The sequence below is a fragment of the Cheilinus undulatus genome, linkage group 14 (assembly GCF_018320785.1).
Source record: "Cheilinus undulatus linkage group 14, ASM1832078v1, whole genome shotgun sequence".
In the NCBI taxonomy this organism is placed as follows: domain Eukaryota; kingdom Metazoa; phylum Chordata; class Actinopteri; order Labriformes; family Labridae; genus Cheilinus; species Cheilinus undulatus.
The window spans coordinates 36,189,087-36,216,293 of record NC_054878.1 but is presented as its reverse complement, the minus strand read 5'-3'; the positions used below and the strand labels follow the sequence as shown (position 1 = coordinate 36,216,293).

General features: G+C 39.6%; 3 protein-coding genes across 4 annotated transcripts in view; 2 read left to right on the top strand and 1 right to left on the bottom strand.

The window, feature by feature from the left end:
• susd6 (sushi domain containing 6) overlaps positions 1 to 2,959 on the top strand; it is a 45,578-nt gene extending 42,619 nt beyond the window's left edge. Inside the window, exon 7 of the mRNA XM_041805349.1 lies at positions 573 to 2,959. Within this exon, the coding sequence (XP_041661283.1) occupies positions 573 to 598 (26 nt within the window). The 3' untranslated portion in view covers positions 599 to 2,959. The remainder of the gene's footprint in view (positions 1 to 572) is intronic.
• Positions 2,960 to 4,350: 1,391 nt separating this feature from the next.
• On the top strand, positions 4,351 to 13,296 carry srsf5b (serine and arginine rich splicing factor 5b). The gene is made up of 8 exons (XM_041805204.1): positions 4,351 to 4,481; positions 4,745 to 4,898; positions 6,208 to 6,278; positions 6,369 to 6,482; positions 6,677 to 6,749; positions 8,078 to 8,151; positions 8,277 to 8,384; positions 11,753 to 13,296. The coding sequence occupies exons 2-8, from the start codon at positions 4,773 to 4,775 to the stop codon at positions 12,072 to 12,074; spliced, it is 888 nt and encodes a 295-aa protein (XP_041661138.1). The 5' UTR covers positions 4,351 to 4,481; positions 4,745 to 4,772; the 3' UTR covers positions 12,075 to 13,296.
• slc10a1 (solute carrier family 10 member 1) lies at positions 12,837 to 26,966 on the bottom strand. 2 transcript variants are annotated; one of them, XM_041805202.1, is made up of 8 exons: positions 26,931 to 26,966; positions 24,050 to 24,267; positions 22,891 to 22,977; positions 21,679 to 21,791; positions 19,484 to 19,688; positions 16,367 to 16,545; positions 16,062 to 16,261; positions 12,837 to 13,525 (listed from the first exon to the last, which is right to left on the bottom strand). In XM_041805202.1, exons 2-8 carry the CDS (start codon positions 24,257 to 24,259, stop codon positions 13,443 to 13,445), a joined length of 1,077 nt encoding a protein of 358 aa, XP_041661136.1. In that variant the 5' UTR covers positions 24,260 to 24,267; positions 26,931 to 26,966; the 3' UTR covers positions 12,837 to 13,442. The 2 variants fall into 2 exon arrangements, with proteins under 2 accessions (XP_041661136.1, XP_041661137.1); XM_041805203.1 differs by lacking the exon at positions 26,931 to 26,966 and adding an exon at positions 26,794 to 26,925.
• Positions 26,967 to 27,207: the final 241 nt, after the last annotated feature.

The following is a 27,207-nucleotide window of genomic DNA, read 5'->3' as shown; positions in this document are numbered from 1 at the left end:
ACTGTTTAAAGACTACAGATTTAGATTTTTTTGACAAGACACAGTTAAATGTACTGCTGTGTCCTCCGAAAGCAGAAAATGAGACACAAACTGAAAGTTACAGACAGGAGCTTGAATTGTACTTGCTGACATATTTAGCGATAAGTGAGCATCTACTAATTTAGCCTTGTAGCGCTAAAAAAAAAGACACAGAGTTGTTTACAACCATTTTACTCAGTTGGCAAAGACATGTGAAGGCAAAAAAATGCACGATGGGAGTAATTTTTGTGCTGATAAACACCATACTGTTTTAATTCACCCTACAAGATGAGATGAAATAGTAGGAAATGTTCCCTGTTGTTTTTGAATGCTAAAGCCAATAGCCAATTAAGAGCCTGTGCATTAAGGCAGTAGGCATCAGGGGCAGAATTTTAGAGCTGGCAGGAGCAATGAGTTCTCCTGATTAAAAAAAATAAATCCAATCATACTGAAATGTTTTCAGTGATGTAATGGTTGCATGACTGTGCGATGGTTAGCTATCTGACCCCTGAACCTCAGCTCTGGTCTAATCCGTCTGTTCTGTCTCCCCGCAGATATTCCCCTGCTGAAGGAAGCATGAAGCCTGCCAGCCCGCTATCAGCATCAGCAGCAGAGGCCCCCCCATTTCCCCATGTCTTACTGCTGACCAGGACTGACTGTGGCTGTCAACCCACTTCCCTTCTGACTCCCTTCAGCAGAGAAAAGACCAGAACTATGCTCATTCCCCTTCCCATGCAGCCTCTTCTGCCATCGCTGCCCATGCAGAGCAAAACCAACAACCAATATTCACTGCATCACAAGCAATGATGGAGCACCACTGGACCCAGCTGCTGGTTCAAACTGCAGACAAAATGGTGCCAGCTCAACATTATCCTGTAGATCCTATGTATATGAGTAAAACACACACCGAGACAAGGTTGTGTACCATAGGCTATGTACTACCGTATACTTGCCTCCTCCCAAATCTAATTCTCAATATTTACATCACTTCATGGGAGAAGGCTATAGCAACCAAGACACGTCAACTCTGTCTGGGATTACTGCGGATATGGAAAAAAGAAATATGAAATAACTTGTGATGTTCACTCCTGAAGCTGCAGCGCTCAGAATCCGAATCGTCTTCCCGCTGTACTTGAAAAGTTGTGAGTGGCGGCTGGGTTTTTCTTTCTTTTTTTCCCTTCTTTTTTTCTTTTTCGTGAATGCTGCATGTTGTTTTTAGTTATTGCTGTCACAGCACGGTGGACCCACTCTGAATGAAGCATGAAGCCTCCTCCATCTCTGACTCCCTCTCTCTCTCTATATCCTTCCCTCTTGCTGTCTGTGTTTCCGGGGTGGCGTCAAGCATATGGATTAGCGGGATTGAGAACCACTTCACAAGAGCTAAAAGCAGGATGCAGCGTTTGACAGAGCACCGTGTCACAACTATAAAAAGAGCTGTTCCTTTCTCTTTTCTGTTGCCAGCTGCACCTTGACTCTGGAAGGTGCTTCTTCTGTCGCATGAGTGGGATTGATTGGTGTTTCGGTTCCAGGATTGTGCAATTCATCCTACCTGAATAAGCCCAGGGAGACGTAGTGTCACATTCTGAGTGCGAGCTGAGGAGAGGGTTGTCTTTCTACATGGTGATAGGGCACGTGACTGAAATTTAAGGTGGCTTCATTTCCCTCCCTCTCTATTTATTGTTTGGTGTTTGGCTCAGTTGAATCTGAGTGCATGTGTGTGCGTGCGTGTGCATCTTTATGTGTGAGCCATTTTCCGATTTCGCCTGTCTTCAGATCAGAGACTGGCCTCACAATGTCCCCGTCTTACACCACAGGAAAAATGTCCCTCCCAGCACTGAATAAGTCACATGAACAAACCAGCGTCACTTCAGGCAACTGGTCCATTGCACAGTGTGTGTATTATTTATCTCCTCTCCAGCTCGAATATTTATCATTTCTGCTGAATGGCTGGAAAACACACGTCCCTTCAGAGAAACTGGCTCTCGCCCACCTTCACACTGTACCGAAGACTCTCCACTTTTGTGCTTTATTGACACGACTGCAACTGGTTGCAGTGAAACAATAAAAAAGTTTTGTTATATAGCACCCCACCCCCGCTACATACACTCACCCTCCTGACGCCAAGTCCAGGTTTAAGAGAATCGTGTTATTTTGTTAGAAATCATCCATCGCCACTTGAAACGTTTCAGTGGTTGAGCTGGTCACTGTGGAAACAGCATGACTCTGGAGGACCCCCAGAATTACTCTTCAAGCTTTGCTGCTCAAAGAAAAAAGAAAAATGGAACAACCCATCTGAAATTCTGCTTCCAGTTTTATTTGGCATTTGTGGCTGTGTGTTAATGTCAACGGCTGCATTATTAATGCAAACAATGTTGCCTTAGACTTGTACATTTTCTTTATTTTTTCTTTGTGGATGTATAATCTGAAGCCTCTGCATTGGTTGCTTTACAGTATTGCAACATGTTCTGTTTTCCCAATGGCCTTACTCTGTTCTTTTCTATTCTATGCATAAAACTGTCTTTGTGTATTTATCAATGAGTTTACTTCTGTTGTGGACACAGCTAAATGAATGTCCAGTCCTTTTCTGTCCTCCCCTCTCCAGCTACTGTGATGATGATGACAAAGATGATGATGAGGATGATGAACCTATAAGCACCTATAATTTCACTTTTCTTTTGCTTCTTTTTTCTACAAGGCATTAAAATATGGGATTGAAAAGAAGAGAAAAATTTTGTTCAGAAGCACTGTTGTACGGTGTTGCTTCCCAGAAAAATAACTGGTTAAAAAAGTACACATCTTGATTCTTAGTTTCAATGCTTTCAGCTTTGGTTTTTCCTCTGTACATGGCAGTGGGTGTAAAGATAGTAATTTAATATTTGTATAAAGTTTAATTTAATTTTACAGTGTGTATATAACTTTCTAATTAAAGCTTTCTTTTGAATGTGGAAGATTTTGTCTAATTATTTACACGGGTACCAGTGTCTCCCACGTAAATCACGGAAAAATGTTCTTCTAGCTAATATGACATACACTTTTCCAGATATAAAATTAGTTTTACTTCAATATTATGACATTTATGGTGTAAATATTTATTTTAGACAAAAGAATGTGACTCATTTTTCCTTTGGATTAATTCCTGGAAAGATCTGAGCTGTGTTTGGAGCTGGACATCCTGTTCCTCTTTAATGTCAGCTTGAATGAGTACAGTCGCCTTGGTCCTGTCACTGTGTAACCAGTATTCAGTGCAACAATAATTCAAGCTATTTGTAGTGAGACTAAGGTTTATGATAGTGCATTCATCATGTTGTAGTGCCTCATGATGCTCTTCTAAGCTACAAGATCACCATAACTGTTATATAGGTAGCTTTAACATCAGCCAGACCAATTGAAGTTTAAAGTATGTGTAATCAAGGCTGCAGTTCATCCTTTATATAACTGCTTCACAGGTGTCCACAACTGTGCGGCTATGCTATTTAAACTTGTATAACCTTCCTGGGGGAGATTAACTATAAAGCTGTAGTGTCTTAAATTACTACCTTGCACGTTTTACATAATTGCAATTCTAAGAATATCGTTATTTCTGGTTGAACTTGGACTTCATTTTTATTTCATGTTCTTATGTGTCCAAGTCTTCATCGTCTGTCCTGTTCGCCCTTTCTTTGCATTCTTACTGTGTTAGATTGACGTCTAGAGGTAGAAGTATGAACAGCAAATATAGAGGCCAGTACTCGGTGGAGGAGTGACGTCATGATCGGAAGCCCGACAAGAACACTTCGTGTTTTTTCGTTACCGATCGTTTGAGGCGTCATCCAGTTCAAGGAAGAATGGAGAAGGGAAGTGTAATTTGATGTAAAACTCGCTCAAAATGAGTGCTTTTACACTTCTTTTTTTCATTTATCTTTATTCTGCATTGTCTTTTGAAGAAGACGACTTGGCCTTATAGTGCTATTAAAAATTTCAACATTTAAACAAACATTTTGTGCTTTGCAATCATTACTATAGTAGTCAATGCCTCTGTAAAATATATTTAAATAAAGAAATGGGTTTATATTTATTTAAACCAATGTGTGTTTTAATTTACCACCAAAAAAACCCACCATCCTGTAATAAACCGTTAAACTGATAAACTTTTTTTCAAGATTATGAATAATGTGAGTAATGGTGGCGACGGAGATTTAACTTAAAACGTTTATTTCGTGTCGTTAAGATGACATATATGCAACTATTTTGAACAATAAGCCAATCTTCAAGTAACGAACCATTGCATCAGCGGCAACGGTCAAAGCGCCAGCTGGCGTCAACCTCGAGAAGAAAACGTCCCCTCCGTCATACGTAACGTGACGTGACCCGTCTTCCTCGCCCCTCCCTGAATAGCAGAGGCTCCATTTTGTTTGATTTTGGAGTTTGCGGTCACTGTAGATAGCTGGCAAGGATATATTCCTCACGAATACTACAGTAAAAAGGTGTGTACCGTGATAAGAATTAACCAGCAGGTCTGGTTTCGTTTGCATAAAACGTAGTTCGTCGTGTTTGCAATATTAACGTCCGTTAGCTCGAAACAAGTCTTCGGTGTATTTGCACGCTAGGCCTTGTAGCTGTCTGGCTAGCTTGTTCTAAAAATGTAGCATTTTGACCGTTGCATGACCGTTTGTTTTTTTTTCAGTGGGTGGTGGCGGGTTTATAGTATTTAGGACGTTGTCGTTCACGTTTTAAATTGTGTTTTCAGATTGAACAGCGTCGCTGACATCACAAAAATGAGTGGATGTCGTATTTTCATCGGACGCCTGAGCCCGTCGGCTAGAGAGAAAGATGTGGAGAGGTTCTTCAAGGGGTACGGCCGCATCCGAGATATCGACCTGAAGAGGGGCTTCGGCTTTGTGGTGAGTAAAATACAAAGATCTAGGCCGCAGGCAGAGACTTGGTCGGTACTTTCTTCAGTGAACATAAAGGTCCTTCAAGAAAAGGCTTATATTCTGTCGTTGTGGTGGTCACACCCGCGTAGGAAAAATTACCCCGGAAATGCGTGTGACCCTGTGCCAAATTTATAGTTAGGGTTCACCAAAACATAATATTATTAAAGATAATTTACTTAATAGACACATTTCTGCAGGTATTCAAAACCTATACCCCCTTGAACACTGTGTTGTGCAGTAGTGTTACATTACATTTTATTTTTATTCTTGCTTATAATTACAATAAAGAGCCGGCCTGTTTATATCTGTCTCTCCTAACGTAAGTAAGACTCCTTGCTGTTGCAGTGCACCCTGTTTGCATGGATTGTCTTGTAAATATTAGTTAGCTATTAATATGCATTTAGGCCTTTAGGAGCACAAAGTCACTGTCAGACCCACTTTTATAGTAATATATATTAATGACAGGAACTGTGTGAAATTTTGTCTCAGCCAATCTAGTTGCAGTTGTGCCATCTTTGTAGACACATATTTAGACCTAGTGGACAAGTATGTTGAAAAGTGCTCAGTGCGTTCATCTGAATAGTCCATTTATTTGTTTATCTATACAGGGACAGTGCATTTTTATCAACATTTCTGCTAGAGATAGCCTAAAAGCTAGTTTCCATCTGATGCCAGATGCCAAATTTGATTCCCTAAAAATATAGGATATAATAAGACTAATTCTATGTATGAATATCACCTGTCACCATTGGAGTGGATGGGTAAGTAGACACAGACACAAAATATATAAACATGTATAAAAATAATGAAGCAGCATAAGCAAAAAAAAAAAAAAAAAAAATGCCGGTCCCCTACCAAAAGATCAGTTGTACATTTTCATATCTCTGTCTTTTATAAATAGGGAGGTATGCTGTTTGTCTGTTGATTGTTTCTATTTTTTGTTTGTTTGTTTTTAATACTGTTTTTAATCTTGTTTTTTTATGTATTTGTGGTTTTTTATGGACTTCTGTGTCTGCTAATAAAGATGATGATGATGATGATGAGCATATCTGCCAATACCAATGTTTCACTTTTTAAGCTGATATCTGCCTATACTGATATCATGGCAATAATATTGTGCATCCTTAAATTTGGTAAAGAAATTCAGACTGCAATATATTTCTCAGAATTTAGTACAGGACTCTTTATAGATACAAGAAGAATACATAGCAGATGTTGTAAAAAGCACAAATGTTAAGCGGTGTAGATCAAACTGTTGTTAATTCTGTTTGTGTAGGAGTTTGATGATCCCAGAGATGCTGAGGATGCAGTTTATGAGCTCGATGGCAAAGAGTTGTGCAATGAAAGGTAAGATATCTTGTGTCAGAAATGTTTAAGCTGAATTTGTGTGCATTTTCCCTCTTGTCTTAATTTTTAACCCCCTTTCTTTAATTTAAGGGTGACCATTGAACATGCTCGCGTGCGTCTGCGTGGTGGCCGTGGCAGAGGAGGCGGCGGTGGGGGAGGACGTTTCTCTGATCGCTACGGCAGAGGCTCCCAGAACAGTCGGAGGTAAAATTTGGGAATAACTTATTTAAAGTAGGAGTAAATGTATGTGAATGAAAGATCAACAAGCACACTAGGTAATTACGTGTGTTCTTTAAACAGTTATTTGGTTGACAGTCAACCAAAGATCTTGATATGATTTGGCCTTTACTTTATGTCTTTCTCTTAATTTTTTCCAACATGTTCCTTTTTTTTCACAGTCGTAACCCTCCTCCAATGCGCACTGAGAACCGCCTGATTGTAGAGAACTTGTCCTCTCGTGTTAGCTGGCAGGTGAGTGTTGCTACATGTTATTTCATGCACAGAAAGCCTCTGAAGCATCAAATGTTATCACATCCAGCAGTCTTCCTCCAGCAATTTACACATGCAGTTGTATTATATCCATGCAGCTAAAAAGAAATAAAGTCAAGACTCAAATTTGCTAAATTGCTAATATGTATTAACAGTCTAAATAATTTTAATGTGATGAGTCCCAAATTGTATTTGAAAAGCACAGCTCTTTTAAATCTGCATTTGATGCAGCTAAATAATGACTCAAGCGCAATAACAACAAAACACTGAATTTGTTGATTTTTCAAATTTTAACCAATTCTTCACCCCTTTATTTGCCAGCCTGACTGTTGTGTCATGTGGAAGAACTCGCTTATGGTGGAGTTAACCCCTTCTGGGTCCTTCTGTCTGGGTTGAGCCTGTGCTGTCAGCCAGTCTGTCCTACTCCTAGTTGATGCCTGCTGGTCTTGTGAGCGCTCGCTCCACAGTAGAGGCGCTGGCGGCTTCTACGCTCGCTCGCAACGCCCCCTGTCGAAAGCAGGGGGGCGCCTGGTGTGTGGCAGAGAGCGAGAGAGAGGAAACAGAGAGTTGGCAGAGAGAAAGCAGAGGAGAGAGCGAGAGTCGATGGTGATGGCGTATTGATCGATGGTTCGTTAATTTGAGGGGCTTCGATCGATCGATATCCCCCCTCCCTTCCCCCCTTCTGGTGTTCCCGCACATCGCGAGCGAGAGAGAGAGAGTGTGAATGCCTCCCAGGTGCCCGTGGATATAATCTGCTGTTATGGTGGGCCCGTCCCAAAGGGTTTCGCTCTCAGGTAGTAGTTTCCTCTCTTCCACCCTGTTCACTCTCTTTACTGAGGCGGGGTGCCGAGACAGGGGCGGTCCCGGCGCTGAGCCCTGTGCTCTCCTTGCCAGGGAGGTTGCCATGGGGCTCTCAGTGTCAAACGCTGCCCAGGAGGCGCCACTGCAGCTCAGTTCATGCAGCTGGTGTTCATGTCTCTGTAGTTGTAATGAGAAGTGGGTCCAAGAATCTCAGAACTGTTAGAAACACTCAGCCTGTCCTGTCATGGTACAGATTAACAGAGAATACCTAAATTGGCAATCATTTCTTAGGTTTTGTGTCTTTTATCGAACATTTTCTTGTGGACTGACAGGCTGATGAGACAGAGTCAGAGCATCTTGGACTCATCCTTCTTATCTGCAGTAGCCTTTGTAGTCCTCTCAGACAATCTAACCCCTCTCTCTTTTTGGGTAAATCAGTCCTGTTAATGTCTCAGCCTGTGCTTGTGTCCTGAGTCTCTCCATAAGATAACTGATGTTTATATGTGTAGGACCTGAAAGATTTCATGAGACAAGCTGGAGAGGTGACATTTGCAGACGCACATCGCCCCAAGCTCAACGAAGGGTAAGACTATTATCTGTGTTAGCATTAATGCACGAATGGCCATAATGCAGTGAGATGTGTGGATTCATCATTTGAGGAAGTCCAACTAAGATGTAACTTAAATCCTCTCCTGTTGATTTTTATAGGGTCGTTGAGTTTGCTGCTTACAGTGATCTGAAAAATGCTCTTGAGAAACTGTCTGGAAAGGAAATCAATGGGAGGAAAATTAAGCTCATTGAGGCAGCAAAGAAAAGGTGAGTAATCTGCTGGAGCCTCCATTCGTTAAAATAAAGACTGTATATTAGACAAGTCAGCTGGCTTATGCTATGATTAATAAGTGGCTACTATTTGATGGGTAGTTAAATTTTCACCAATATAATAATTTCACTCATTATAATATGCACGTACCATTAAATCCAATGTATTACACACTCTACAAGCAAGTGCAGCCGTCACCACTTTCCCTCTAAAGTAGATCTTGTGCGATTACATAGACAGTTACACACTAACATAGGACAGTGGTTAGTGTCAGAAAAAAAATAAAGTTATTATATCAGAAGGATGTAAGAAAAAGGCCCAATCCCATTTTTACCCCTTAGACCTCCTCCTTCATCTTCCCCTTGTCCCTCAAAACAGGGTAGTAAGGGGAACTGGTGAAAATCTTCCCTTAAGAAACGAGACGCCACTTGATTGCTGATCATCATCACCCATCGCCAATATTCACATACCTCATCAGAGTTAACAGTAAAGCTTCGACCTTCTCGTTCATGTGTTGATCTTCTCCATATATTTATACTGTTAATAGCCCACGTTTACACGTGTACATACCGAAAATACATAAACCCCCATTCCCCACTAGCTAAAGATTGAATATATGAGAAAGCACAACTGTTGTATTGTCTATGATCATTTACAAATGCCCAAAATATTTACATGTAAGCGCCTCCTCCGTAGTCCGTTGTGCCATTTCACAAGTGAACGCAGTGCATGGTGGGACATTCATCATACCCCTTGGTTTCAAGTGTGCCCATAGCCCTTGGCCTTAGCCCTCGATTCAAAAGAGAATTGGGACACCCCTTCACCTGATGTAAATGCACAAAACTGAGGGGAGGGACCAAGATAAGGCCCTAAGTTTGTGGAGTTTAAAGTAGAATAAATGGACTTAACTCAGCTGATTTTTTTCATTGTTTTTCTTGTAAAACTTTAAAGTGTGTTCCAAGGACAGGGTTATAGGTCTGAACCACAACTAGTAACATTTTTAGCTTTTTGTCAGAATGACACAAGGACCCACCCTGTAACCCTGTTGATAAATTAGGAGAATTACTTTCAATAACAGATCTATTCTAATACAAGAAAGAGACAGTGTTCGTATTGGTATCATCTATTATTATTTTTTTAAAGGCCTATCAGATACCAAAAAAAATCCAACATTGAGCATCCCAATTTTTAAACTTTTTTTCTCTCAGTAACCCCCTACTGAAAGGTAGAGTGTTTCAGATAGCGACATCCAATTGTGAGATTCTAGACTGCATTGTTTACCTCTGTTGGTAACTAAGGCAACCAGGGATATTTTTAAAAAATGCATACCTGTTATTTGTTGCCATCTGCGGTACTGTCGAAACATGAAACAGACTCTGAGAGTCCTAGAGTGGGACCTTCTCTATGTATTAACGAAAGGCTTGTTTCAAAACTTTTTAGATTTAGATAGGCATACTGAAGTCTGCCTCACATAAAGATTTTTAAAATCCCAGCCAATTTTTTCATTGTTATAGTCCCTACACATGATGAAAAGTAATTACTGATTTTGCTGTTTTGTTCTTGTAGTTTATATGGTGTTGAACAAAGAGATAAACTTAGCACACCAAACACTGACAGATTCTGTTCATGGTCTTGTCTTTAAAAATGCCAACTCTTACATTGTCAAACGTGACTTTAGAGAGAAGCTACTGTGGTAAGCTGTTAGCTACATGCTAAGTTGATTACGGTTGCCACTTCAGTCCAGCTCCCTCCCTTTTGAGTTTGTCTGTGGTATGTTTCATGGTACATGTTGTAAAAAACTTGTTCTCTTGCCACAAATCAACAAGTTTCCCCATCATTTATGATGTCTCTCTGACTATATGCTCTCCTTTAACTATCATTGCCACGGCTGTGTTTTTGTTTTTTTTTTCCTCCTTCAGTCAGCTTGCCTCCTGACTGGCTATCGCTCCAATCCGATGCTTGTGTCTACTCAGCTGTTCTCAGTGCCCACCACACACAACAGGATTTCTTGTCATAAATATTGAACATGTTTGCTATTAATGGTTTTGCGCTTCCGATCACTCTTTTCACACCCTACACCACAGGATAATCTGGAAAGATAATCTTGTGAACCATCTGATAAACAGGGCTTTGTTGACTTTTATTCACCTGACAATCATGATTATTGATTATGTTGCAGTGTATGGCCTGCTTTACAGCGTGGTATGCTGTTAAGTTAAAGAAACCTTGTAGAGGGCTGGTTTGATAGGAAAGACTCTGAAAAGTAAAGAGTGACCAGTGGAGGTGGGCAGTGCAACTTGTGGGCATGGGTCAGTACTTCACAACTATCATCATAGACTGAGAGCTGGACTAGCATTCTGTTAACTAATAGGAGGGAAATCTCTGCATGATGAAATAAGATGTTACTAAAAGTCCTACAAAGCTGCAAACTAACTGCACTTTACTGGATACTCCAGCTTTTCTTCAAAACGTATAAATCAATAGTCCACCCAGTACAGAACTCTTTGCAACACTTTACAGATTAAATAGAAAATGGACATAATAAGACTCATAATGTATCTGTTAGTCTGCTGAGCTCTGCTGCTGGAAAATGTGTAATGTTTAAATGTGTGAAACTGTATTGATTAATCATTACTGTGCTTCAGAACCACTTTTCAGAAGAGCACTTCAGTCCTTTCTGAACCATTAAAGTCCCATCAGAGAGGAAGAAAGCCCTCTCCTGATGATGGTGGTGTTTCAGTGCTGTAGTTGTTTCGGTTGATTATTTATACAACCTCTATTTTGACAGTATAGGTTGGCTGAGAGGATGTTCATTGTTTTTTTCTGCAAGGCATTGTGAATAATGGAAAGAAGAGTAACAAAGAAGACACATTTCAAAAACTAAAAGCAGAATCAATAATATATTCAGTCTCTTCCTCAGGGATTCCTCACCAGCGCTACAAAGACGTGCAGCAATTACAACCCTTTTATACTTTACAATGAGCTACACTGTGCTGTCATAGTGGTGTCTCTGATTGTTGTTTAGCAGTGTTATGGAAATAATAGATGCAACAGAACAAAACACACTTCAGCTTTAAAGATGAAGCAGCATTCAGCTCTTCCAAATGACACTGTTCAACCACTGTGCTTTCTTATTAATGTGTTCATGCAGTGGAAATTGAGGGACAATTCTGCTTTAGATCACGATTTCGAAATGTCAATTATAAAAAGGTTCCCAACTACACCATGGTGTGAACTTTCGAACTTGATTGTATGATAACATTCACATACTGCCACGCCATCAGCCATAATTAATGCTTGATACTTTGGAGGTTGACAGTTGGGCTCATTCCTGATGAATTCTCTTTTCTTCCTCTTTTCACAGGTCAAGGAGTCGTTCCCGCTCGGAGAGCTCCTCTCGCTCCCGGTCTCGATCTCGTGGTCGCTCTCCATCCCGCTCCCCTCGACGCTCCCGCAGCCCCGCCAAGGCCAGCAATCGTTCCCGCTCTCGCAGCCGCTCCCCTGCCGGAGGAGCCTCCTCCCCAACCCCCAAATCAAAGGAGCCGGCAAAACGGTCCTCCAAGACCAGCAAGTCAGCCACCCCACCCTCCCCTCTGCCCGCTCAGAGGGCCTCAGTCTCTCGTTCACGTTCCCGCTCTCGCTCACGTTCCCGCTCTCGATCACCATCCACTGACAGCCAACGCTAAAACTTTTCAGGTTAAATGAGAATACACAGCAGGAACCATTTTCAGAAATAGAACCAGTTTGGAGGAGTTAGCACAATAGAGCTCCACCACCTCTTCTGTCATCAGTTTTAATCAAGATTTGATTTTTTTTTCTCTCCGTGGATCGCCACAATAACTATCATCAAGATTTTCACATTTTTGATATAGCCACACAGTCATGTAGAGCCAATCGGTATTATATACTTTCAAGTATTTTAGGGCATTTCTTAAGTAAAGAACTTTGAAACAGAAGACATGTTTGACACGTCTGTTCATTTTTCCATTAAGTTTTGACCCTTACATGTGCTTACACCTTGTGACTCCTCTCCTTTGAGTCTGTTCATTTAAATCTGTTATTGGTTCAGTTCTGCACAATCACTTCCTCAGTCACTGAAACACCCAGGTGAACCAGTCTCACTGTAACTGGGGAGGTAATCTGCATTTTTCAGCAGCAGTGGGATGCTTGTTATAAGCTCATAATGACCACTTACTTGACCTCTTTATGTGATAATTTTTCTTATTTTTGCCTCTTAATAGAAAATTTGTCTTTAACTCTTGAGATTCTTGTCCCTATCGCTCACATTTTCCATGTCTTTTAGCATCTTTCTTTGTATTTTTCTGATTGATTAGATCTGCCACAACTAGTGTACATCATATCTTTACCTTTGGATGCTTGCATGTGCTTTTATTTAGACAATTATTGAAAATATCTAACTGTGCATAAAGCTCAAACACCCATTATTACTGGCATTGGCAGCTTCGGTATAAAGGGCACTGTACAATAATGCACATTAGTACTGCGGTCAAACAGCTATAGAATAACACTGTAAATTTCACTAATCTTACATTTTCTTGCAGCTGACTGTTGGATTTTTACTTTGTTAGGAGATGTAAAAAACTATTTGGGTAAAGGTCAACACTTTAATGGTGTCACTTCTGAAATGCAGTTTATTCTAGCCTTGTTCTTTTGTTTGAAGGGTTTTGTGTACAGCATTGCAGACTTTTTGTTTTACATAAGTGTAAATTGTAATTCCAGGAGAACTTGTTGGTGCTGTGATGTTTCTGTGCTTCAGATGAACATGTAGACAAGAGTTTGGAGGACATTTTTGTACATAAGGATTTTATTTTCAGTGAAAAACACATGGATGTTTGTATGGTGTAGGAAGACAACGGACGTAAACAATAAAAAACAATTTTAACTCGATCATAAATTTCTCCTTCATCAGTGCCTTCTTATTAGATATTTTGTTAGTTTCAAGTAGTGCAGGAGCTCTCGCACAGAGGGCTCTTTCTTTGGTCAGCAACAGTTTAAACTGGTAAAGAAATCAAGCTTAGTCTGACATCAGTCCATCACACGGTGCCCTCAGGGGATTTTTCAGGCTTTTCCTCCATCAGTGTTGGCTTTTCTTCCATCGGTGTTGACTGGTACTTCTCTGTAAATACAAATAGGTTTGCAGGATGAAATATAAGACAATAATGATTTATTTTTACATACAAATGTCACTATCAGTGGGAGAATACTTGACTGAACTACAATTAAGAAGATAGATTAAATGTTAGGGTTTTATTTTTATTTACCCAGTGAGATACAAAAACCTGTTTTACAAGAGAGTCCTGGCCAGGCCAGGAAAGTTTCACACGAGACAAAAAAAAAGGACATAACAAAAGGTTAATTAATCAACAAAGCGTCTGTGTGTCATATCATACCCCTTTCCCACCTTAAACAGCCACTTGTGGTCTAAATCCGTGGTTCCCAGTCTTTTTCCTCTTAACTGAGGCAGATGTCAGACACCTCAAGAATTTAAGAACTAGAGGCAGAAGGAAGACTACTGCTGATCTCCAGACAGAGATGAATGCTTCTAGATCAGAGAAAGTCTCAGAACCACCATAAACAGACAGAAGTCCATGGAATGAGGCTTAAAGGGGAGAACAGCTGCTAAGAAGCCATTATTAAGGCCTGAAAACATCTAGAAACACCTCAGATTTGCCATGTGGCCAGCTGATGACTTGATGAAGGCACTCTGGATGGATCAGTCCAAGCTTGAAGTCTTCAGTCAGCATTATCGTGTTTATGTCAGCAGAAAAGCTGGAGAAGGCTTTGATGCCAGTGAAACACGGGGAGATCCGTTTGGGGGGGCACGAGGCTCTGTCTGCTCTGAGGTTGTCAAAATCAAATGGGCAAATATTAAGTAAAATTGTGGTAAAGCACCTACTAGACAGTTTTTACAGTGGTCTTTTAGTATGAAACACCAACAACATGAGGATATACATTTCTTGTTAGGGTCTTGGGGGGCTTAGCTTGTCTTTGAAAAGAGTAGGAGGGGCTCCAGGGAAAAATGCTTGGAAACCACTTCTTTATAATATGGGGACTGAATCTGATTGGCCGTGGGTTCATGTACCAACAAGACGATGACCCCAAGCAGATTTCAAAGCTGTGTAGACTATCTGACCAAGAAAAAGGAAGCTGGAGTACTGGAACTGATAGACAGGCCAAGTTAAAGTCTGGATTTGAATCCTATTGAACAAATTTGGGATTTTCTTCGAGTCAAAGATTGATCGCACAAAAGTTTTATCTAAAGCAAGTCTTTGGGAACAGCTGGAAACTATCTGGAACTTGATAACAAAAGAGACTGGGAAAATCCATTAAAACAAGGCCAGCAAGAACGCCAGCTGTTATCAATGCCAAAGGAGTCCATATTAAATATTATGTTTTTCAGTTATTATTTGTGAAAGAGGACTTTTAAGTTGTTTTAGTTTGTTATTACCAAAAAAAAAATAACATTTTTAGTTTTAAACTATTTTATTTATATCAGAGCAAGGTCAGAGGTCTAATCCAGGATTAAACAATATATCAGCCTGATTTAGAAGCAGTTACATGAACTGTGGCTCTCTTTAGCTTTGTTAGCTTTTCATAGCTACATAATTAACATTATTACTTAAACCAGTGTGGCTAAGTTAGCTATAGCAATGGGAGCTATAGCAAATGTAGCTAAAGCTAGTGTAGCTAAGAAAATAGCACAGCTGCTTTGTGAGCTTAGCTTTAGCCACCTTATCTACATAGCTTATGCAGCTAACGGAGCTACATTTGCTGCATTGGCAGACTGGCTACTTTGCTGTATTACACATTTGTAATTAGGTTTTACAGGTCAGGTTTTAAACTTTTGGTATACCAGAGCTTACCAAAACCCTGAACGGAAATGTAATGCAATTTTATTTTTAAAGTTTTAGCGAAATTCTGAGTCCTGACAAGGACAGCGTTAAAAAACATTGTTTAGAGCAAATAGGCCTATTATTATTCTGCAAAACACAGTGGATGGTTATATAAGCTTATGAGACATGGGGGCTTTTATTTTGAAATGTCCACCTTTCCCAATGGGTCACATGATTTCCTTTTCCTCAAGTATTTCATTAAACAAGAGAACAAATTAATGAAATTGAAAAAAAACTAAAATTGGACCCCTTTTATAACATTTTGTCAATTTTTTTCATTTTTGGGACCAAAATGAAGAAACGAAAAACAAAAAACAGCATAACAAAAGTTTCTCCTGATTTGGAGTAATACTGAAATGCTTAAAGAATATTTTATATTTTATTTGTTTATCTATTTATTTTTCCCAAAATCCCTCGGACTTCTAGACAATTAAACGTTGAATACTAATGAGCTTATTCATTTCTGTGTTTTAGGAGTTATTCATGCATTGCTCTATTTCAGCATTATTTCTGATTACTGCTGAACTACAGTAACCTGTAGAACAACTCCACTTGCTTGTCTGCTAATAGTGGTAACCCTGTATTATATTTCCATGACACAGGAATCCTTTAAAAACATGGTATGAACTTCTTTTATATTGTATGTTCTTTAATGCCGACACTAATCCTTAGACTACCTGGTATGAGTTTCACCTTTCTTTATGTCCTGTACCCTTTTCTATCCACACATTTTCCTTCAAAGCTTCGTATGAAACTTACCTTTCTTTTCTCGTGTGAAGTACTGGTGAGTCCTGAACACCACGATGAGTACGACAGCTTCGATCAGCTGCAGGACCCCGTAGACGAAGGGGAACAGAAACAGAGTGCCAATCAGCTCCTGAGGAAAGGCCAGCTTCAATATGGTGGTGCACAGCTGGATGTTCTGACAGCCCGTTTCCATAGCAACTGTCCTCCTCTCTCTGTGGATGGTAAATATTTGCACATATAAAGGTCTGGCTTTCATACCCTGGTTTAGGATGTACCATCACAGCTCAAATGTCACATTATAACTGCATCTGACTCACTTATGTTTGAGTTTGAAGAGCGAGGAGATGATGTAACCAAAGGAGTATCCAATGAGGGGCATGAGGGAGCCGACAGCCATGAGGCGAGGAGCCAGCACGTTCAGGATGGAGCCCCCGACCCCAATAGTGACCAGAGTGCAGACCACCACAACAGCCAGCAACAATATACTGATCCCAGTCTGAGAAACAGGACAGGAGTAACAAAGTTGGACAAATGTGGTATTTTTATTTGTTTTCTATTTAAATTTAAAAAATAAGTCTAGACATGTTGCATGTTTTTCCTTATGTGTAAGTGTTGTCTGTGTTTCCAAAGCCTGACGTCATGCTAATCTAGGAAAAACACTACTGCCATGATGAAAAGGATCAAATGAGCATCAAATGCATGTATAAATGTGACAATAAGTGGTCAAAAAAATATTATTTTGTCTCACATTTGGTTATACTTAGAAGTAACAAAATGAAAAATAAATCATTCTGCATTTTTCTTTATAATGAAATTGCACTTTTGTGACCTTTTTGATAATCCCTGTCTACAGATAGAGAGCAGAGAAGTTGGCTGTTTACAACAAAACCACTAGTTTACCATTCTAAATGTCAAAAGTTAAAAAAAAAGATTCAAAATTTGTAAGAAAGGTCAAATAAATGTCAGCAAATGCTTTGTTTTTGTCCAACCAATAAATCATTTACTTTAAAATGAAACAGAAAAAAATCTAACAACTCAGGCAGACGTAGACTATTTGGTTTAAAAGTGAATATAACAAACATTTGTTAGCATTTTCCACAGGTGGACTCAGGAGGGGTTGTTGCCTCCACTGGTACCCTTAAACAAGTGCCCCCTGGATGCCTCTTTGATAAATATTACACAGTAAATGGCCTTTCAAGGTGCCCTCCCAGGAGACAAATCATAGTAGTGCCCTTGAGAATGCCCTTTAAGCAGTCAAAACATAAGAAGTGCCTCCTAAGGTGCCCCTCAAAGGGACAAAATCTGATAAAGAATGCTCTGGGTGCCTTTCAAGTAGACAAAACATGATGCCAAGATGCCCTTTGTAGTGGACAAATGGGATAGAGTGCCTCTGGGGAGCTGGTCCCCCAGACAAAACACGGTGATTGCCCTATTGGGTGACATTAAAGTGGACAAAACATCAAAAAGTGCCCTTAGGACTGCATTTTTAGCAAATAAATATGATAAAGTGTCCTCAGGGGGTGTCCTTCAAGTGGACTTAACATGGTAAAGTGCAATATGGAGTGTCCATCTAGTAAAGAAAAACATGGTAAGGTGCACTCCCGGGTTTCCTTCAAGTGGACTTATCATGGTAAAGTGCAATATGGAGTGTCCATCTAGTAAAGAAAAACATGGTAAGGTGCACTCCTGGGTTTCCTTCAAGTGGACTTATCATGGTAAAGTGCAATATGGAGTGTCCATCTAGTAAAGAAAAACATGGTAAGGTGCTCTGGGTTTCCTTCAAGTGGACAAAACATGATAAGTTGTCCCACTGGGTGTCCTTAAAGTTGACAAAATATGGAAAGTGCCCTTTGGATTGTCCTTTTACTAAATAAATATGACAAAGTGCCCTCTTGAGTGTCCTTCAAGTGGATAAAATGTGGAAAAGCACCACATGAAGTGTCCTTTTTTAGAGAAAACACGATAAAGTGCCCCTTCTAAGTGTGCTTCAAGTCTACATAACATGGTAAAATGCCCTTTGGACGGACTAAAAATGGCAAAGTGCCCTCGAGGATGTCCATCTAGGAGATAAACATGACAAAGCTCACTCCTGAGTGTCCTTTAAGCAAAACATGATAAAGTGCTCCCCAGGGTGTTCTGTAAGTGGACAAAACATGATAAAGTATCCTTCTGGCTGTCCTCCCAAAGGACAAACCATGGTAAAAAAAAGTTCTCCAGGGTGTCCCTCCAGTGGATAACTATGATAGAGTGCCCTCCTGAGTGCCCTTTGAGTGAACAAAACATGATTAAGTGCCCTCCAGGAGATAAACATAACAAAGTGTCCTCCTGAGTATCTTTCAAGCAGACAAAACATGATAGAGTGCTCTCCAGGGTGCCCCTCCAGTAATAAATATGATAAAAAGCCATTCTTAGGGTCCTTTAAGTGGACAAAACATGATAAAGTGCCCTCCAGGTGTCCCTCCATGTAGATAAATATTAAAAAGTATCCTCCTGCCTGTCCTCCTAAAGGACAAACCATGGTAAAGTGCCCTCCGGGATGTCCCTCCAGTAGATAAATATGATAGAGTGCCCTACTGAGCGTCCTTCAAGTGTAAAAAACATGATAAAGTGCGCTCCAGGGTGTCCCCCCCAAGTAGATAAACATGATAAAGTGTGCTCCAGGGTGTCCCTCGATGTATATGAATATTATAAAGGAGCTTCCTGGCTGTCCTCCCAGAGGAAATAGCATGTAAAAAGTGCCCTTTAAAATCCCCTTCTAGTGAAAAGTGTCATAGAGTGCCTCTGGATGCCTCCAGTGGACAAACAATGATAAAGTAAACCACCCCTTACACTCATCCTACCCCTCAGATAGTTTGTCCATGTCTGTGTGTTCCTGTAAAGTGTCCTTGGGTTTCTTGAAAGGCGCTATATAAATTCAAGATATTATTATTATTACTATTGTTATTATTATTATTATTATTATTTAAGTGCCCTCTTGGGTGCCCATAAAGTGCACAAACTATGATAAAGTGCCCTTTGGACTGTCCTTCTCATAGATAAACAGAATAAGTTGCCCTCCTGGGCGTCCTTCAAGTGGACAAAACATGATAAAGTGTTTTCTGGGTCGCCCTCTCAGTTTTGTAACCCCATATTCACATCCTCACTTGTTTATCTTTGCAAAACAAATGGTTAAATAATTATTTTTCCTTATCTGTTTTATAGCAGAGGTTTTGTAGGTGTAATGACACACAAAAAATCTGAACTATTTCACTATAAACATATGATAATATTTTGTCTGCCAGTGCCCCACCATCTGCAGCAGCTACCCTTTGCATTATTTTTGAAAATAATTATTCTCATCATTTCCCTCAAACATCATTAATGTTCATACTCATTCATTCTTCAAACCTTTCACCTACAAAGATCCCCTCTGACCCCCGTGGTCTTGCACTAACCCTCGTGATGGTCTTGGAGTACTGTGGCCTGTAGTAGTTGAGGAGGATCCCGATGCCACAGGGAACGAGGATCATGACCAGAGACTTCATGATGTCCCCGTACGGCACAAAGTCTTGTATGTTAGCGAAGCCCTGACAGTAGAGGTAGAGCAGCAGAGGCATCATCCCCAGAGCCAGCATGGTGGAGCAGGATGTCATCACTATGCTGATGACAAAGACATGAAATTATAAACATAACTCTGACTGGATTTTTGATATTTCAGTCACTGTAAAGTTGGCCATATTCCTGTAAAAGTGTTGGAAAGTACTACCAAAATAAAGTAGTAGGAGGATGCCTCATTTTGGTGAAACATAACCTTTTAGCATTTCATTTGTCTTTTATAATTATCCTTTTTGGATAATTGAGTCTAAGGTTAGGAGAAATGTACTGTCACTGCAGTATTTTTGTGTTCCTTTGACAGCATGTTGCTCCAATCAGTGAGATGTAATACTCAATATATCCTCCAGAGGGTGCAGTTGAGGTGTTAAACTTGCTGATTTCATATTTTCTATAAATGCTTTACTACATTTATTGCTTTTTATATAATCAGCTGTGTAACAAGCTGTTATGTAGTCAACATCATCCTGTACCATGTGTACTTTAAAGCAGACCAATCATTTAAATGTTTCTTTGAATTCAGTGACAAAAGTTTTGTAAAATTTTTGACTGTATGCATAAATGTCTGCATCAGATCATCAACACAACAAATATTTGGTTGATTCATGTGGTGCGAAGCTCAACCAGCTGATGAATGTTTCATTATGTAAAGATGTCTGTTACATCATTGATGTTCTCTATATTATTGCCTCCGTTAAAGCCTCTTAAAGCTGTGCAATAAAGGCATAAGCCAGATAAGATTGTAGGACGTCAGATAATAAAAGAATGTCTCGTCAACGTGACACTAAAACCAAAACAGCTGATCCTACAGAACAATACATTAACTGAGATGAAAGACCAGGTAGTAAAAAAGGAAACCCTTTGTAGTAGTTTTATGGACACGTGAGTGAAATCCTGCACATAGTTCAACCTTAACAGAAAAATGTGCCGCTGCTTATCAAGGCTCTGTCCAATCAGGACGTGCTCTGATTGGCGTTGCTTCACCTGCTGCTGCAGTGTGAGGACATGAGGGCTCAGGCTGATGAATTTGCTTTAAACATACAGTTCACATCAGTCCTGCAAAATATGATGTTGTGCACAGATAACTGAAGTTGTGGATTTTAAAATGTGGACTGTTCTTTTAAAAATGCAAAAACATTGCAAAATAAATAAGCCTTTAAATTACAGGCTTACATAAGCCTTGGATCCTTATTTTTTAAGTCATTTTGAATCCATTAATGCTATTACTCAAAGAAATTGTGGAATAACCATTAAACTTAATGATCACTTTATTAGGTACACCTGTTCACCTGCTCATGAATGCAAATATCTAATCAGCCACTCGCACGGCAGCAAACTATTCATGTAGGCATGTAGGCACGGTCAAGAAGAGCATTAGAATGGGGAGGAAGGGGATTTAAGTCACTGCCATGGTTGTTTTTGGTTTGGAGGTCACATGATTGGCTGATTAGGTCTTGGCATTAGAGAGTGTACCTAATAAAATGAATAGTAAGTGTATGAGTCAAGAAAATCTTTCACTTTTACACTAAACGGGAAGCGGAGAGATATGGTAACGAAAAAGGAGAATGAAATGCACAGACAGTGGCATTTTGGATGACAAAGAAAGAAAAACACTAGTAAATAACTAAAAGACAACTGCAGGAAATATAGATGTGACTGATTTGAATGTTTAGATCATCCCTACCTGGAATATATCTTTTTAAAACTTTTGGAACGACACCTGAGCAAAGTTGAGAATTCAGATTTTACAGTCTATATCCTTGGCTCTCAACTGGTGGGATGCAAATCCATTTTCAGAGGGTCATGGATGAGTACATGGAAAAAATAGGGGGCATGAAGTTTAGGGTGTGCTTTTATTCTGAAGGAAATGTCTCTATCTCCTTGTGTTGTGTTGTTTTGTCTTTTTCTATAACTCATGCCCCATTTTTCATTAAAAACATTTAGCATGATTGAATATTTTTTTGCTGGTGGGTCCTGACTCTTAACCAGTTAGTCACCTTGTCTATACCATCAGCAATCAGTGTGTCTGTCTTTGTACCTGAGGTTCATGTCTCCATGCAGAGCGAGGGCCAGGATGTTGGACATGGTTCCTCCAGGACAGCAGCCACAGATCAGAACAACCACTGCTGGGATATCACTCAGCTGGAATGCCTGAAACACCAAACATTAATCGTACAGAGAACAGCCAGCATCTTCTAGTGACAACAATGTCTAAATAAAGTGTCTAATATGTTCTTCTGTTTTAGCACAAAAACTGCGCATTGGGAGCTTCATGGAATGGGATTCCATTGCCAAGCAGGTACTAGCAAGCCTCACGTCACCAAGTCCAAAGCCAAACCTCAGATGGAGAGGCTTTGGAGCCAGTGGAGCTATGGAAACGTGTGCAATGGAGTGACAAATCACGCCTTTCTGTTTGCCAGTCATATGGCAGATGTTGGGCGAATGTTACCTGCCTGACTGCATTCTGCCAACTGTATGGTGGAGGAGGGATACAGTATGGGGCTGTTTTCCAGGGTTTGGGCCCCAGTGAAGGCCAATCTTAATGCTTCATCATACCAAGATATTTTGGACGATGCTATGCTTCCAACTTTGTGGCGACAGTTCGGAGAAGGCCCTTTTCTATTCCAACGTGACTGTACCCCAGTATACAAAGAAGGACTATAAAGACATTTTTATGAGTTTAAGTGGAAGAACTTGACTGGCTTGCCCAGAGCCCTGACCTCAACCCCACTGAGCACTTTTGGGATGAACTAGAATGGAGATTGTGAGTCAGGCCTTCTTGTCCAACATCAGTACCTGACCTTGTAAATGCTCTACAGAATCAATGGGCACAAAATCCCACAGAAACACTCCAAAATGTGAAAGCCTTCCACGAAGAACGCTTCTTAAAAAAGAACATCCATAACATAAAGTATGTTTCAGTATTGTTGCATTGTGCATTTGCATTTAAAATCCCTGACTTTGTTTAAAACACTCAGTCAGGAACATTGTTTTAAGTGGCAGGTATCCTCACATGCCCCCTGCTCACTTCACATCACTGAGTTAAAAATCAACCAAACTTAAGCTCTAAAATGACACCAGGTTCACTTGTCTTGGTACGAATTTAACCTGGTGTTAGGATGTTGATTCTATTGGTTGAAAATGATCAAACACTTGTTAACGTATAGCTACGGAGACTGAACTGACTTCAGTGGATTTCATCCTTCTTCTTAATGATCTATAGAGTACTTAAAGGTTCAGTAATACTGACCTTGGCCAGGCTAAATGCTGTCAGAGGCATGATCCCGTACTGGGCTGTCGCTGCAATGAGAACCCCCTTAGGGTTCAATATGTGATCCTGAGAAGAAACAGAGACATTTAAGTATGATATGAACTATTTTTATTCTTAATTAATGGTCTGTGTATTTTACAGATTTCTTTTTTGAAATGAGAAAACCAAAATCAAGAAACAAGTGTTTTCCCAACTACTATTTAAAGATCAGAAAACAAAACATGAAAAATAATAGTCCTGGATGCTTCCAGGCTGTTCAGTATCTAATGAAAAAAAAGACAACTAAAACAGAAGAAATAAACGCAAATGCTTTTCCAGTTTTCATTTTCTGTTTTTCAGTGTTTGTTTCCCAAAAGGAAAGGATAAAATAAAAACAACGGTTTGTTTTACATTTTATTGTTTTTATGTAAGGATTTAAAAAATGAAAGAACAGAACACTGGGGCCATGACATTATTTTCCACACCTGAATCAGGACACACAAATGTGGAGGAAAAGAATATTATGGGGGTCAGTATGTTTTCTGGGAGATCCATTTCCTGTTTGAAACCAGACTCAAAAATTGGGAGAAACTCTCATTTTTTCTTTTTTTTTCTTTTCTTTTTTTTTTTTTTTTTTTTGACAGAAAGTGGAAAAAATGTAAGAATGAGCCAAAAAACACATAACACATTTTTTAAAATTTTTTTTTTTCAATTTTGTAATTTTGTTTTCTTGTTTGAATTAAATAGTGTTACCAATTGTTACGACCCCAATGATTCATTCTTTAATATCCCTCTTTTGATCCAAGCACAAAGACAATTTAGTGAAAATAGAACTGTTTTAAAATTATTTTGGTTTTTGTTTTTTGTTTGTTTTTTGAAAAACAAACCAAAAAAATGAAAAATGAGAAAACTACAATCAGAAATCAAAAAATGGTTTGTTTTTTGTTTTTTATTTTCAGTTTTCTTCTTCATTATTCTCAATATGATATCAAACTGCCTGAAAGAGCTACAAGAAATGTTTATGTTTTCTTTATCAAACAGTAATTGGAAAACATTTTGTTTCTCGATTTTAGATTTCTCATTTCAAAACTGAAATCAGTTGGCTGTAAAATTAACACAGATCATGTCTTCCAAACTCTTAGATATCACCTGAAGTCACCTTGATCTTGGCCACCTCCATGGTGCATCCCATTGACACCATTGTGATGGTTAGGACGACAACCAAAAGCAGGTTGATGGCTTTGTTGATCGCCGGCGGCATGACAGGAACAAAAGTGCTGTTACCAGCTGACATGTTGAAGAGGAAGCTTTCATTTCCCCACAAATTATAATCCAAGAACAGATCGGTGTAGTCGATGGTGGGTTCCATGTTGGGAGCTGCAAGGATACAAAGACAGACAGAGGCAGATTTACAAATTAAATAAGTGGTGCAAATAAGATGAAATGATTCCTCAGGTTTCACAGATTCAGTTCTGTAGAACACATGAAATGAGTTATGCATCCAGGGTAGATTTTCCCAACACTTTTTTAGTTACAGGCTGAAATGTGTCACTTTCTGTGCATGAGGAATAAAGGAGGTTTGTAGTTAGCAGATCCAGTCAGATATTTGACTGCTGTGCAAAGAGATGACAAACATTGCCCATCAGGAGGCCCTCAGGGCCAAGCCCATAACAGCCAGGCCCCTGAAAAGCCCAGTAGGGGCCCAGCCACATGTGACTCAATCATATGAACACATGCGCGCTTGATCACTCGTATACCAGCTAGTGAAGATAATGTTGCATAATGAGTTTCTGATGCCCAGCATGCTATAAAAGTTGTTTCTATTAGACAGTTTAACATAACTCTGTCTTCTGTGTGCTTTGATTAAAGCGGTGTTGCAGTTCTTTAAATCTGAGCCACATTTAAAACAGTAAAGCGAGATTATTTAAGTGTGGCCCCCCTTCTTTCAGAAAACCTGAGACTACTACTGGACTCCACAGTTTGCAGAGAAATCTCTTCCCCATAGAGACACTGTGTTATTGTTTAACTCAAATCCACAGGCTGGTTAATTCAGAAGTAAAAAAATGAAGAATTAGAGGAAATATTGGCATGCAGAAGTCTTAATCTTAAACTTTCTAACCCTCAACTGTCCAAATAAATGAGCTTGCTTTATTCATAGAAGAATTCAGTGTTTCCATACTGATAAGCTTTGCTTTAATCATTGAACAATATGACTTCATAGAGCACGCTATATGACCACAGTGGTCCTTCATCTTCATAGTCATGGGGCTTGTTTGTGATTGTCTGAAGCATTGCAAACCTTTATGAGATGTTTACACCATTGTTTGAGGTATTTCCAACATCCTCAATCACTAAATTACGCAACAGCACCAGAAAACACACTATATGTTTGTTCGCAGCCTGTGTTTTAAGTTAAGTTTTAAGTTAACTTTTAAGACCTGTCAGGTCTGTCAGACTGACCACGCCTGATACAGACACATCACAGTGGTCAGGTGAGGAGGAGTGCAGATGACAGTGGAAACTTCTGAAGGTAAAAATAAAATCTCCTACATTTATTTTTTTCTGAAAAAGAGAAACAAGATAAATAAAGATTTTAATTATTTTGTCCAATTCTGATAAACTGCAGCTTTAGCCACAGCCATGCAAACCGCTTCACCTGCAGCCACTGTTTACCATTTCACATTAATCTGCCTGTAGCGACGGCTTTCATCTCCTTAAATGACACTGATTGGTCCATTTATTCCCAGACTGAAAAAAAAAAGTTTGAGACTGAAGCTTTGCAAGATAGGAATCTGGACAATCCATGTGCTTTGCAAGCCTATAATGTCTGCAGGTGCTGAACAAATTCCTCTAATCCATCTGCTGATATCTGAAAATCTGAAATTCCCTCATCCTCTGCTTCAGCTGATTTAGCAGTTTATCACCTCTAATATCTTCTACACTCTGGTGACAAGTGTTTATGCCGAGTATTGTAGAGCGATGCAAAGATGCTGTAGCACAAGTAGTGCCCAAGACACTGTAGGCCACTAGCATAGTTGGCTTTATAATTTGCTTCTATTTAGCATTAATAATCAGTGTACAACCATGTAATAAATGCTCTATAACACCCTTATTAAACAGTTTCTCCTTGCATGACTGCACAGAAAGTATAATAGTTATTACAAATATGTTAATGAGTGTTATTATCTGCTTTTACAGCTGTTATAATGTGTAATTAAGCATTTATTACATGTTTGCATATAGCTCATTAATGCTGAGTACATGCGCTTTCACAGTATTGCAGATATTTTAAATTACTAGGGAATGCAGGACAAAAATGCAAAAAAAAAAAAAAGTTAGGTTTGCAACATTAAAGTGGAGAAAAAATCAGGAGGGAAATAAAATAAACATGGCCAGGCTGTCCTGCAGAATGTTTCCATAAAAGTGACATAAGTGGGACAGCAGTTTAGATAAAGACATTTATTATACATGCAAGGTGCATCATGCTGTATCCTATATAATATAATATAAGCCTTTATAAATGCATTTTTTCTTTTTCCACTCAAGTATAAGCCAGAAACATTCCTGAACTCAGTTTTTCTGTTTGGTACCAATAGTTTGTTGGTATAGTCGACTTTTCAGCAACACTGTAGATGCTCATATTAGCAGGAAGTCTCCTAAATCTGCATTTAAAGGGAAAAAACACTATTTTCTCTTTTCCTTAGTGCCTCCACACTCTTCTAACCTCCATCTCCAGATTCAACAACCACATCCTCCCTACAGGTACGCTCATGCTGCACACACATTACCTTCACAGGATCTCTCATACACACACAGACACACAGAATAAATTTAAAAAGCTTTACAAACATGTCAGTCAAGAGCAGCTGAACTTTTGACGGTTCTGAGGTGAGAATTACCCACCTGTTCTAGCAGGTAAGTTTGGAGAAGTCAGAAGACAAAGCTTCCCTGATTGGACTCCCAAGAAACCAACAGTTGTATCAGCCTGAAGCAGAGAGCTGACAGATTTGTTTGCAGCTATATTTCATGTGTCGTGTTACCTGTTGGGCTGAAGGTTCCTCTCCTCTCCTCTTCTGTAAATCTTCTCCTCATGTGTCTGCACTCTCTTTTCATGTCACTCATAAGACACATGCAGGCAGATGGTTGAGCACAGCTGCCATCTAGTGCTCACAGGTCTGGCTTGAAGGTGTGCAGCACATGAGCTGCCACATAATCTGTAATCTGCACCTTACAATAGGAATTAATCTTGATGATTCAAACTGAACCCAAGCATCTTTCAATTTCTGTTTTTTTATTTTCAGTTTTTTGGAGGATGTC